General features: G+C 42.6%; 1 protein-coding gene across 5 annotated transcripts in view; it reads left to right on the top strand.

Annotated features, from left to right (window-relative positions):
• Positions 1 to 13930, top strand: part of LOC131107473 (nesprin-2) — an 81673-nt gene that overhangs the window by 47083 nt on the left and 20660 nt on the right. For all 5 annotated transcript variants that reach the window (XM_058057558.1, XM_058057557.1, XM_058057555.1 and 2 more), the window contains 15 exons: positions 403 to 579; positions 1776 to 1931; positions 2003 to 2152; positions 3725 to 3895; positions 4639 to 4772; positions 4964 to 5144; positions 6263 to 6445; positions 6736 to 6849; positions 6976 to 7130; positions 7275 to 7407; positions 8679 to 8770; positions 9577 to 9808; positions 10607 to 10795; positions 12995 to 13117; positions 13666 to 13821. In XM_058057558.1, coding sequence (XP_057913541.1) covers positions 403 to 579; positions 1776 to 1931; positions 2003 to 2152; positions 3725 to 3895; positions 4639 to 4772; positions 4964 to 5144; positions 6263 to 6445; positions 6736 to 6849; positions 6976 to 7130; positions 7275 to 7407; positions 8679 to 8770; positions 9577 to 9808; positions 10607 to 10795; positions 12995 to 13117; positions 13666 to 13821 — 2346 coding nt within the window. The remainder of the gene's footprint in view (positions 1 to 402; positions 580 to 1775; positions 1932 to 2002; positions 2153 to 3724; positions 3896 to 4638; positions 4773 to 4963; positions 5145 to 6262; positions 6446 to 6735; positions 6850 to 6975; positions 7131 to 7274; positions 7408 to 8678; positions 8771 to 9576; positions 9809 to 10606; positions 10796 to 12994; positions 13118 to 13665; positions 13822 to 13930) is intronic.

The raw sequence follows: 13930 nt of genomic DNA, 5'->3' as shown, positions 1-13930 counted from the left end.
CCTGTGTATTCCGTTACCTGTGGTGCAGTTATATTGTGTGTTTTTGGGAGGCTTTTGGTTTGTTGATTTTGACTGAACTATTTTTATTGCAAATGAACAGCACTTCAAGCAAATTGATGTTATGTACTGTTGTCTCTTAGCATAGCCTAGGCTTGATTAGAATGTCAAAAATAGACATTTTTATGAGTGGCACCATTAGTTGCAGGTTTTCACCACTCCCGGTTGGTCTGAGGATGCACAATCTTATGAGATCCAGTACAAGAACTGCACTGAGATTTAGTTAGATAATAAAGGTTTAATGTTAAGTGCATGAATGTTATTGTGCATGAATTATTTTGCCAACTAAATACAGTAAGGCAATGTTATCACCTTATCATTTCTCTTTTATTCTTTTCTGCACAGGCATTAAAAGCATCTTTGATCAAAGGGCAGCTTCTTCTCGATTTCCTCTCCCAAACTGGGCCTCGGGTGGAGGGAATGGATGTGCAGGCTCTCCGTTCGGAACGGACAATGTATGCACAGAAACTTGGTGCTCTCAGACAACAGTGGCTTCACCTGCAAGGGGCGCTGGAGAGCCAGGTCTGTTTTTAATATTTGTATATAAAGCAAAGATCATTCCTCATGCTTCATTTGGAGCATGGTCCTAAACCTGTCTCCATCCATCCATTTTCCTCCGCTTATCCGAGTCCGGGTCGTGGGGGCAGCAGTAAGGAAGCTCAGACTTCCTCCAGCTCCACCGGGAGGACACCAAGGTGTTCCTAGGCCAGCTGTGAGACATAATCCCCCCAGCGTGTCTTAGGTCTGCCCCGGAGCCTTTCCCTGGCTGGACATGCCCAGAACACCTCACCAGGGAGGCGTCCAGGAGGCATCCGGACTAGATGCCTGAGCCACCTCAACTGACTCCTCTCTATGTGAAGGAGAAGCGGCTCTACTCTGAGCCCCTCCCGGATGACTGAGCTCCTCACCCTATCTTTTTTCTCAGCCACCTGTATCCGTGATCTCATTCTTTCGGTGATGACCCAAAGCTCATGGTCAGGGTGGGAAGATAGATAGACCGGTAAATTGAGAGCTTTGCCTTCTGGCTCAACTCTCTTTTCACCACGATGGTCTGGTACAGCGACCGCATTACCGTCGCGGCTGAGCCGATCCGTCTATCGCCCTCACGCTCCCACCTTCCCTCAATCGTGAACAAGACCCTGAGATACTTAAACTCCTCCACCTGGAGCAGGACCTCATTCCCAACCCAGAGGGAGCACGCCACCCTTTTCCGACTGAGAACCATGGCCTCTAATTTGGAGGTACTGAGTCTCATCCCAGAAGCTTCACACTCAGATGCAAACCGTCCCAGTAAACACTGAAGGTCACAGCCCGAAGAGGCCATCAGCACCACATCATCTGCACATAGCAGAGATGAGATACTAAGGCCCTCGAACCGGACTCCCTCAACACCTTGGCTGCGCCTAGAAATTCTGTCCATGAAAATTGTGGACAGAATCGGGCGAGGTGCAGTCCCTCCTCTTTGTTCTCATCATAAGGGTCTTCTGAATCACTCTTGGTCTGTCCCATCACCTCGGACCTGTTTGCCTTGGGAGACCCTAAACCGGTGAACTAAACCGTCTCTGTTCCTTTCAATAACTTGTGCAGTCAATTGTATGTTAGAGACAAGATTCAAGACTCATTTAGATTATTGAATATATTTATGACAAAGAGTACTAATTACGGTTTTTAATTCAATTCAAGCTGTGTTTTATTGTCTTGCTTGATTCCTCGTGTAGATTCATGCAGATGGACTGCTTCATCATGCTTGTACAGCCAGAGAGAAACAGTTGGAGCATCTTTGTCGCTCAGTGGAACAGCAGAAAAAGCAATTGAGTCAGTGGAAACTGTCCACTGGTCAAACGCAGACTCGTAAGATTCTGCAGGAGTGGGAGGTAAACATTAAGCGGGATGCAAGTTCCAGATTATTTGCACTGGAGCTGATATTCCATTGTTTGTTTCCCAGACTGTTGTTGGAAGAGTAAAAGAGGTGGCTGCAGCTTTGCTGGGCATGAAAGCCACACCTGTGTTCCCTGAAAAGGAGCACCCATGTGATGTTGCGTTTTGGGAACGGGCTGAGACTGCCAGTCGTGCTTGTGAGGATCTCAGTCAGCAGGTAAATAAAGAACATAAAGGTAGATATTCATCTGGCACAGTGAGAATATTATATGGTTGGGGACTCCTCTACTCCCTGAAAAGGCCATTTTCTGTGGCGTCTTAGACTCTGTTTACACCAGGGGTGTCCAAAGTGCGGTCGGGGTGGTGGGGGGCTGGGTCATTCACGGCCCGTGTCATGCTCAAAAAATACAATTTTCGGAGTGCAAAAAGGTGTAATGTTTTTATTTGTCTCATACAGTGGTGTCCAAACTGTGGCCCGTGGGCCATTTATGGCTCGTGTTTGGTTTTATTGGCTCTCAGGACACACAAAAGCAAAGAAAAATATATATGAAGATACAAATAAAATCATAATAATAAGAAAAAATACATAAAAAATGTAAGTATTTGGTACTATTTTTTGTGCTATACTATTTTGAGAAACAAGCAAATAAAGTTCTATAAATTATATTATTATATTATTCTCATAATATAGTTAATAAATTATTAGCTTGGGTACAAGTTACAGTATATTCCATCTATCCATCCATTTTTTGTACTGCTTATCCTTACGAGGGTCGCAGGGGTGCTGGAGCCTATCCCAGCTGTCTTCGGGCGAGAGGCGGGGTACACCCTGGACTGGTGGCCAGCCAATCACAGGGCACATATAGACAAACAACCATTCACACCCACATTCATACCTATGGACAATTTGGAGTCACCAATTAACCTAGCAGGAGGAAAACTGAGTACCTGGAGAAAACCCACGCATGCACGGGGAGAACATGCAAACTCCACACAGAGATGGCCGAGGGTGGAATCAAATTCCTGTGTCTCCTAGCTGTGTGGCCTGCACGCCTACCACTCATACACCGCACAGCCTTGATATATGACATTAAAATAAAAATATCCTCAGAATAAAAACATCATATTACAAGAAACAATGTACAAGAAGAAAAGGACATGGAACAAAATAGTGTAATGTAAGGAGAAAATGTTCATAATAAGAACACACTTAGTCACTGATAACACAAACCTGAGCTAGAGGCTTTTTATGTAGATGTGAAAAAATATCTCTGCATCTTAAAAAAAAAAAGTGGTCCCCGCATCCTTAGATTTTTCAGATTTTTAGATTTTTTGGAAAAGGTTTGGACACCCCTGCTCTAATATACTGTAGCCTACTGACTTGACTTAGCATTGTTAGAAAATGAAATATATCAGCACCTTTTGGACTGGTTTACACACTCATCAATTCATTTAGCCTGTAAACATAACTGAAGTTAGTTTGGCAAGTTTGACATGATTGGCAAGCGTGATGTGAAGCGTTACGGTGCGTTATGATGAAGTCAGAGAAAGCTGAACAAAAAGAAGTGTTTTCTTGTAATTAGACACAAGTTTTCTATGACTCAGCTTGCCAAAGCACTTTCCGTAAGTCATGATTTGCAAATATTTCATGCAATAAATCCCACTGAGTGAAAACTGATTAGATGGCACTCAGAAAAACAAACACTTAATTTTGACAACCACAGAAATGCATGTTATTATGGGCTTGAAATGAACAGCTTTGTTTATTTGTGTGTGTGTTTTTTTGCAGATCCAAGCTTTGTATCCCGCTTTGGAGCTCACTGAGAAGGAATGGACTTGTTTGGACCAAAATCTGAGGGAGGTTTCTTTGAACACCAGTAGGGTCCGCTCTACCTTGCAGCTTCACAGAACACCCCTGTTTTCACTGAAGCAGACAGAAGATTACATTGAGCACATTCAGGTGAACAATAGGGACGCTCCTATTGCTCGGCCACTGATCATTGTCGGCTGAAAATCACATGATTTTCACACTTTCACACTTTCCTTCACAGTGCCCAAACAAAAACAAATGACATAATTGCTTTAATTTAATACGGCATTTGACGTATTAAACACTTGATGCTTTATGTTGAGTTTTCGGGGCTCACGGTGTCAGCTCTCTCACTTACCTCTCACCTGAGAGTCCTACTAGAGGGCCACCAATGTACTGTATTAATGTACTGTATTAATGTATGTGATCGGTATTGGATGATTTCTGTTCTGGATGATCTGAATAGGCAGCATAAATTACAGATATTAATATGCTAACGGATTCACTGTGTAAGTGTGGTTAGCGCGCAGGCCACACAGCTAAGAAACTCAGGTTCGATTCCTCCCTCGGCATCTCTGTGTGGAGTTTGCATGTTCTCCCCGTGCATGCGTGGGTTTTCTCCGGGTACTCCGGTTTCCTCCCACATTCCAAAAACATGCTAGGTTAATTGGCCACTCCAAATTGTCCATAGGTATGAATGTGAGTGTGAATGGTTGTTTGTCTATATGTGCCCTGTGACTGGCTGGTGGCCAGTCCAAGGTGTAGCCTGCCTCTCGCCCGAAGACAGCTGGGATAGGCTCCAGCACGCCTGCGACCCTCGTGAGGATAAGCGGTAGAAAATGAATGAATCAATATGCTAAAATTATGACACTTCAAATGTTTTCTGTGCACAGCAACTCCAGAAGAGGGTTGGACAAGGGGAGGAGCTTTGGAAGGATATCAACCAATCATTTCAGAGTCTTTTAAAAACTCTTGATGGGAGAACATTGCACTCAATTGGTGACCGGATGGAACAAGAGCGACAGCGGTCAGTGACATTTCTATTTTAACAGCGACATCATGTCCATAAAACCTCAAGACCATCAAACACTAGAAAAGGCCGCGCCTCAGCAACATCAGTCTTCTGGATAAATGAACAAAAGTTCCCACAGACACACATTCCCAGTACACTTGTGTTGGCACTAATGGCAACATCCCAATTGACTCCCCTCATTCCAGGAGGGAGGATGTGTTAGAGGACCTGAAGAACGAACACAAGAAGACGGAACGGATTCTCACCCTCTGGCAGCAGTATAATCCCGCTTGGAATACTTGCTCCCTTCAGCTGGAACACCTGTGGAATCAGTTCTCCTCCTGTCCCCCTCAACAGGAACCGCAGGTCACAGTCCTCTCAGTGGAGGTTAGTTCATATGGTTCACATTCATTATACAAGTTCTTGGGAACATTAAACCCAGAAATGGAACAAACAATTTGGATTATTTCTAAATCAACCAAGAGGATGTTGTAAGAGTTCAGTTTAATTTAATTATTAGATTTTTTTTCTTTCTGAAGAATTACCTGCATGAGTCACGGTGTACTTAGGCTGATGGAGAGGATGAGATCAGGACTGTTATGCTCGGTCTTGCTGTGCTACGTTGATTTTTCATCTTGTACTGTACCACATGCTGCATTAGAGCTTGTTTGGAAAAACAAGCCAGAGGGGCATGAGGTCCAACTTTTCTTTTTTTTTGTCCACATATTTCGTCAAACGGTGGATTCAAATCTGAACTATTCATGTTGAGATGTTTTTTTTACACTGTTAAAGCTAATCTAATCAAATGGGCCAATTACAATTTGGCTTTAATTGTTACATTTTTCGGGCGGCACGGCGGTCAAGTGGTTAGCGCGCAGACCTCACAGCACGGGCACTCCAAATTGTCCATAGGTATGAATATGAATGTGAGTGTGAATGGTTGTTTGTCTATATGTGCCCTGTGATTGGCTGGCCACCAGTCCAGGGTGTACCCCGCCTCTCGCCCGAAGACAGCTGGGATAGGCTCCAGCACCCCCCGCGACCCTCGTGAGGAAAAAGCGGTAGAAAATGAATGAATTAATGAATGAATGTTACATTTTTCGGGCGGCACGGCGGTCGAGTGGTTAGCGCGCAGACCTCACAGCTAGGAGACCAGGGTTCAATTCCACCCTCGGCCATCTCTGTGTGGAGTTTGCATGTTCTCCCCGTGCATGCGTGGGTTTTCTCCGGGTACTCCGGTTTCCTCCCACATTCCAAAAACATGCTAGGTTAATTGGCCACTCCAAATTGTCCATAGGTATGAATGTGAGTGTGAATGGTTGTTTGTCTATATGGCCACCAGTCCAGGGTGTACCCCGCCTCTCGCCCGAAGACAGCTGGGATAGGCTCCAGCACCCCCCGCGACCCTCGTGAGGAAAAGCGGTAGAAAATGAATGAATTAATGTTACATTTTTCCATCGGTGTTGTTTGATGATTTCATTTTTCATCAATTTCCAACCAAAAAGAAATTACAGAATCTTGCAGAAGAACTGCAAAACAGTGTGGCAGATGTGTTGGCCTTATCGAAGACTCTCGCCGGATGTCTCCAACCACCGGCTGCCAATTTGCTGGAATCACAGAGCAGACAGCTGTCCCTTGAGGTCCTGCTCCTGAACCAAGCAATTGGAGACAAAAAGAAAAGCCTTCAGGTATTGGCCAACTTAGTTTAAAGATGCTTCCTCACAAGTAAGGAGTAAGTAGAATTCACCTAATAAATCATATATTATTATTGGAATTCAATATTTCTGTCACTTTATTGTACTAAGCAGCCAGGACAGAGTGTGATTTTTTGCAATTCAACAAAATTTGACCATTAAAGACAGCTCATGTATGGTTGATAGTTAGTAGCTATAATAGAAGAATTATCATTATCTTGTCACAACAGAGTGCTACTCTATTTTCTAGTGTCATGAATCCGTATTATTCTGCCCGTCTGCAGGAAGATGTAGACAACTACCAACTCTTCCACACGCAGCTGGAAGCGCTTGAACAGCAGACACAGACAACACTGTATAGAGAAGACTCCTGCATAAACGACAAAGACGTTGTCAAGGTTGGTTTGAGTCCTTGCCAACAGCCCACTGTAATAGTGATGCTTTTTAAAGGTTGACTTGACAAGATTTTTTTTTTCCCGCCGTCATGTTCTCTTAAAAGCATGTTTTGTTTCTTGGCTGTTTAGCAGGAGCTCCTAAAACTCATTGAACTGCTTCCATCACTGGTTGATGTCAGCGAGATGAGCGGCTATGTGAGCCTCAGCAAGCAGGAGACAGAGACGCTGCACATGCTTAGCAACCAATGGACCCACAGTGTGACTCACATGTCTTTTGTATACAGGTGAGACAGCGAAATGATGCATTATACTAGTGGAGAATAGATGCAAGGGTACAGAGTCTAATTCAATTCTTTAAAACAAAATTTTAGCACAGCGGTGTATTCCTTTTGGTTTATTTTTTTATTTTCTTGAATGCTGTTTGTTAGAACTCTGCAACGCAATCAACAGCAGTCCCAAGACTTTCACCAGAAGTGTAAGGAGCTGACGTCCATTCTGGAGGAGCTGGAGTCAGAACCTCAAAGTGGCTTCAACCTCCAAGAGATCATCACTGTCCAGCAGGTTGTGTCTAGTTGACTCCCTTGCTCACCTTCTTTGTCGCCCGTAAACCACCCCAACATCAAGTCCGACTGCTTCAGCAGCAGATGTCTCATTTATATGAGACAAGACAGCCCACTAAAACCGCCTACTCTCAGCAGGACTGTTTAGAGGGATTTTAGGTCTGCTGTAATTCCTTTGGGTATTTTGACCAAAGCACACCTGAAGTCATCTAAGACATCTGAAATTGTGAAGGAAATTGAATATCATGTCTCCTTTGACGTATCTTGGCGGATTCTAAGATATTAAGATTAAGATACGCCTTTATTTGTCCCTCAGTGGGGAAATTTGCATTGCACAGCAGCAAGAGTACAGAGTCAGTTAAGCAGTACAAAATACACAATATAGAAAAATAAACAATATAAACAACCCAAGTATTAACAAAAATCAACAGTTTTTCCCAGAGTTATATACAATACAGTATGTAGATAATATGAAACGAGATGAGATATATGACCAGTCTATACACTGAGATCTTGTTAGAGAGTTAATATGAGGCATTATGGAAATACTTCACATAGAACTTAGTATATTGCATTTAGAGCCCTTAATATTGCACATGGAGGTTGATCAGATATTGCACAGTGACACATGGACTCTTTGATTTTTGGGGCTCTTGTGATGTATAAGATTACATAGGAACATTGCTACATCATCTAAGCAGGTGAATTAAAACCTTGTACACTCTACTAATGCCACACAGTCATTTCTTACCCTAATTTCCAGACTGTGTCAGCCACACCCACTAATTTTAAAGAGAAAAGAGGATTTGTACATATGTTGATGACACTGGTCTAAAAGATTGCAGATGCATCGTAACATGTGATATTTAGTACACAAAAAGATGCAATACAAAAACACAGCAAGTTAAACAGTAACTGTTACATGGCTAGTTAAACAGTAGCCTACCAGGAAAAACAATCATGGCTGTCTTCATTCTCCTCCTTTTCTTTTAGCATCACAGTTGAACAGCTTCATAATTCCTTCATCACACCTTGTCAGTCTCGTTCTCTCACTTTCATTGTCATTCTTTGTTTCACTAACTTAAGATATGTCACAGAATTACTGTATGCCTAACCCCATGCATACAAAGGTCATCTTCTCCACAGCAGACAACCATCCAAAAGGGGTTTGCAAGTCTGTTACTTCTAGAATATGTGATTGTATTTCCACTTTTTGGTGTGCAAAAGTCAGTGATTGAAGATGTCTTTTTGTGTTATCTCTCCCCCACAAAGAGGCGTCAGATTGAAATGATTACTGGACAAGAGCTTCTCCAAAGTCTACTCCGAGATGCAGTGAAGTCCATGGAAATGCCAAAAGGGGGAAAGTATGTGATAAAACAATCCTGAATTTACGATACTTCAAAGTTTTGTCTCAAGTCTTCTACTTAAGGGCAGTGCATGTTAAATAATATTTTTCGTGTATATTTTCATATGTAAGTCACAGTTTGCTAAAGTCAAACTATGAAAAAAAGTGTGACTTATAGTTGAGTCTGCAAACAAACAAATATTTATTGTAAATGATTATTACAGCATTGCTGAAGCACCACATCTAATGGTGCCCTAAAGCACAGTACTGTCGCTACGCTTCTTCCATTAGAGGTCATTCCAGTTTGTCCGAGCAACCCTTTTTGCTCTTCCCAATCAGCGAGGCTTGCTTGTGGGGTCAGACGCTGTCCTCGATAAATATGAACAGATCTGCGGTTTCCCAGCTGCATTTGATTTTTCTTATGTCAGGGGGCCTAAGATACTGGATGCTTACCAATGCGACGACAAAATGTAGTAATTTGCAGATGTTTCCGGTCTTGGAAGAGCTAAATGTCCCTCTCCTTGATCCTCCAATAAATCCTGTTTGTGGTCTCTCGATACTTGGACGCCCCATGGTTTATCAGTGAGGTCTAAAGGAAAGTTTTGTCTCCTCCGCTTGTTGGAACCGTCAAAGGCTGTTAACGCTCGTAAAACCCCCACTGGTTTTATGCTGATTTGGCAATTGGTTGAATGGACTCCTCACTGATGTGTGTCAGTTTTATTCATACAGTACTTTAATATGTTACTTCCAAATCTCACCACCGAGTATGTCTTCAAATCCTATTGTAACTATTCCTTGAATTTTGTGTTTCTTTTGTTTGCACAGATCTGAACTCAAGACCCAAGTGGTCCAACTACGGGGGAGGTGGTTTAGGTCTGTGTCGTTGGCAAGCCAGCACTGGGCTGCAACAAGAGAACAGATCTACCGATGCAGGGTCTATAGACGTGGCATGAAGCTGCTGGGGAAGACACTGAGGGCTGTTGACAACCTGCTGTCCCCCTCTCAGCCTTCATTCTTCACTTTAAAGCAGCTTCAGAGCCTTGCAGATGGATGCCAGGTTAGTATGTGGAAGTGTGACTTCCATTTTAGAGGTCCCGAATCATTGCACTAACCTTGTAACCGATTTTTAATGACATGATGAACTGCCTTGGAAATGTTGATCTGAAATTGGAGACAATGACATCAGCCAATAGCCACTTTTCTTATGGAGGAGTTGGTACTTATAGGTTATCACATGGTTTGTCTGGTATCAGGCCAGGTATCATACCCCCAAGTGTCAGTATCAGAAGGTCCGAGACCGCGTTACATTGGCTCGCGGGGGCATGATACTGGGCCTGATACCAGACAAACCATGTGATGATCTTATTATCACATACTATTTAATCATGAGCTTATTATCACGTACTATTTAATCAAAAGACCATTTTGTTTCCAGAAAATGTTCAGTTTATTACATGCATTATATCTAAACAGTGTAAACACAATAATTGCAAAAATATTTCAACAATAATATTTTATCAACAGTCTTATCTTATCAATGTCTGACAATTAAAGTTCCATTAATCAAGTTTGGGCAGCAAAACAAACGTGCGTTCACGCTTGTGCGCTGTTCTCTGATTGGTTGTTTCACGGGCACGATACCAGAGCAGCGCGCTCTGATTGGACAGCTACGGGGGCTGATACTGGACATGGTTAAACTCTATATTTTATCAGTGTCACTGACCTGGGCTTTGACACAGTATCATTTCGGCCTTTTCCCGTATCATTCATGGGCGGTTTCTAGGGTACAGGGCCAATTAATACTGTAGTATGTGATAATTGATGGTAATACTGAGTGGCTTCTAATATCTGGCAGTGTGTTGAAGACGCGGTGGGGCTCCACCAATCCAAGTTCACAAAGATTATGGAGGCTGGCAGACGTCTGTGTGAGACCACATTAGAATCAGACAGCCTCCAGTCTGAGATCCAGTCCATAGAAGGGGCCTGGAAACGCACTAACTCACTGCTGGAGGAGAGGAGAGCCCTGGTTGGCGCCGCTGTTCAGGTAATTACTACAATCACTCAATGATTGTTATTTGCATTCAGTACAGTCGTCTGTATTATTAGGCGAGTGAACACAATATGGATATAAAAATATTTCAAACTGTCCTGTAAACAACCAAAAATAAAATAATTGAAAAAGCAAACACAATACCAGTCATCTCAACTGGAAAGAGACGTTGATGCAAGCTTCAGACTGACAAAATCCACATAAAGAGCGTGTGTTACAGTATTACCATGGGAGAAAGGGGTGGGGTCAGCTTCACATGGCCTATATCCGGGCCCTGATCCCACCACACACACACACACACACACACACACACATGAACAGGCATCGCGTGAACCCTGGCATAAAGCTCCAGCCAAGAGGGATCAAAGTACAGCTCAAATCTAGCTCTGATCCAGAGACAGCTGGGTACTACTGACTACTCTTCCATTCCATCACAGCCAAAATGAGCCATTGACATATGCAGTACAAACACTATAGAAATACAATCTTTGAAGCAAAGAAACTCATAAAGCGAAGTAAAAAGGTATAACACTGCTGTCTCTAATGTACTTGGAGTTCATGCTGAGGTTGACAAATATGAGTTAATACAATATATGGATTACAAAGTTGGACGTCTAAGCAAAGTCATCCAATCCCCTCAAATAAATTGTCCATATGGTTCATGGTGAACTAATGAGTCGAGTCCAACCTCTGGTTTGTCTGTGAATCTATGTCATAACCTCCCCCCATTTATTCCATGTAAAGGAAAGGTATACAAAACTGTGGTGAGGCCAGCCATGTTGTTTGGTCTAGAGACAGTGCCACTGAAGAAAAGATGGGAAGCAGAACTGGCGGTAGCAGAGATGAAGATGCTGAGGTTCTCATTGGGAGTGACCAGGATGGATAGGATCAGGAAGAGGGACATTACATGTTAGAGACCTTGGAGATAAAGTCAATTATCGGCCAGACTGAGATGGTTGGGACATGTCCAGAGGAGAGATAGTGAATATATTGGTAGAAGGATGCTGCCAGGTAGGAGGCGTAGAGGAAGACCAAAGAGGAGGTTTATGGATGTAGTGAAGGAGGACATGAGCGAGACAGATGCAGAAGACAGGGTTGGATGGAGGAGATTGATTTGCTGTGGCGACCCTTAAAGGGAGAAGCTGAAAGAGAAAGAAGACTGTATGTTAAATACAGTGTAGAGCAGGGGTCTCAAACACGCATGTGGCCCGCAGGACACTAGTTTGAGGCCCTCGCCTTGATATCAAAGTTTAATGTTAGTGCGGCCTGCGCAAGTTTGATATGGATGCTGTATGGTATCATGTACCCAGAAAAAATTATTACGTTTGATTAATGTTCATGTTAAAGGTTAAATAACTGTCAATAATTATCCTCCCTATCCGTGTGGAAGTGGTAAGTTTTTGGCTATTTAAGTTTAAAGGAAATAACTTGAAGGCTACCGTTTAGGTCGCTAGCTCTCTAGTTTGCGAGTTAGCATGTGTCTCAAGACCCTGCAGTTGCGCAATATGTTGTAAATAAAAAAGCATAAATGTGACTATAGTCGTGTTTTGTCATGTCTACAGGGCTCTAATAATGCTTTGTTCATTTTAATCTGAAAAAAATAATTTGTCTACCCACCAACTATATGTGGTTTCTCAAGTTTTTATTATTTGGTGTTTTATTATTATTATTATATTTATTTATTACTGATTGATGGATTTTCTTTTTTCTTTTTATTTATTTTTCATCTTATTTTGTGTAGAGAAATAAAAATTAAGATATTTGAGAACAGTGGAATGTTTTATCAGAGCTTTTCTTGTAGAAAATCGGAACAAAAGCAAAGTTTATAAATTTTTCTGTTTTTAATAAATGCGTTTTTTTTTTTTTTTGGAAAACCTGATGCGGCCCAGCCTCGCCCAGACCCTAGCTCCAGTGGCCCTCAAGTAAATTGAGTTTGAGACCCCTGGTGTAGAGTAAAATAAGCAACTCCATATTTAGACCATACATGTCCAAACATTTTCCACCAAAAAACATCATGTCTTCCATTTGTAATGTTATTTTATTAATGTTCTTTTTTACAAATATTTTTCTCTTAATGTCATGTCTTTATTCTCATAATATTTTTTTGACTTTATGATTGGGTAAAAGTTATATTGTTACAATCTAAGTTTCCTAAAATTGCAACTTTATTCTTTGTTGTGTCTGCTAATTTAGGACTGGTGCAAGTGTCAGGATGGAATAAGCAGCATCATGTCTGAGCTGGATGAGCTGAGGAACCACTTCTATAGGCAGCCGGTTGCCAAGATGGCCACATCTGAGGCAGAGGAGCTAATTCAGGCAACTACATACATCCGCATATACCAGATCCTTTTTCTAATGAGAATGTTTAAAGCACAGCAAAGGTAGTTTTTGCTGAAGGATTGGCTGGCCCTCCCAACAAGGTGTCCATTGTTTGTTTTTCAGGGAGTTGGCAACCCTAGACACAAGGTGTCCCGGCTGGTCTGTCTATATATTAGACCCCTTAAAGTTTAGGGTTGCCATGGCAATGATATTAGATGCTACTTTCCTCACTTTTCACCTGGTCAATTATCTACACTGTAACATATTGTTGATTTAGTTCATAAAAAACGTCTCTGAAGGGACTGAAGATACTATCACACGGTACTCTGTTCCACCACAGCACTTTTGCATTTACCCCCCTTTCCCATGTTAAATGCCCTCATGCTCTCCTCCCACTTTTTAGCCCTCTACCCCCTCTACCCTCCCCCTGTCCCATCCACAGCCCTTTTTTTCCCAGATTTAATCTGGGTGGTCAAGAAAGAGGCACACAAGCGTGCTCACAGCTTGTTCATGGCTGCCTGACTGTTTTTGTTTGTGTGATGCAGAAGACGGACCTCTCTCTGCGCCATCTAGACGGCGGATTGAAGGACCTGGCCTCCATGAAGACCGACTTGTTCCAATATGTGGCGACGGGTGACTCGGCTCTGCTGGAGCAGCAGCTGGAGCAACTCCACGTCCAATGGGAAGAACTGTGCACCAAGGTGAGGACTGATGTAAACTTTATACTGTGAGGGTTTATACTGTAGTGTAGTGGTTGCAGCTGCAGTGAGAGGAGATGAGGAGGAGGAGGGGAAAGTTGCTTCCAGTGGT

The sequence above is a fragment of the Doryrhamphus excisus genome, chromosome 19 (genome assembly GCF_030265055.1).
Source record: "Doryrhamphus excisus isolate RoL2022-K1 chromosome 19, RoL_Dexc_1.0, whole genome shotgun sequence".
Classification (NCBI taxonomy): Eukaryota; Metazoa; Chordata; class Actinopteri; order Syngnathiformes; family Syngnathidae; genus Doryrhamphus; species Doryrhamphus excisus.
The sequence above is the reverse complement of the archived record's forward strand: the minus strand, read 5'-3'. Positions and strand labels throughout refer to the sequence as shown.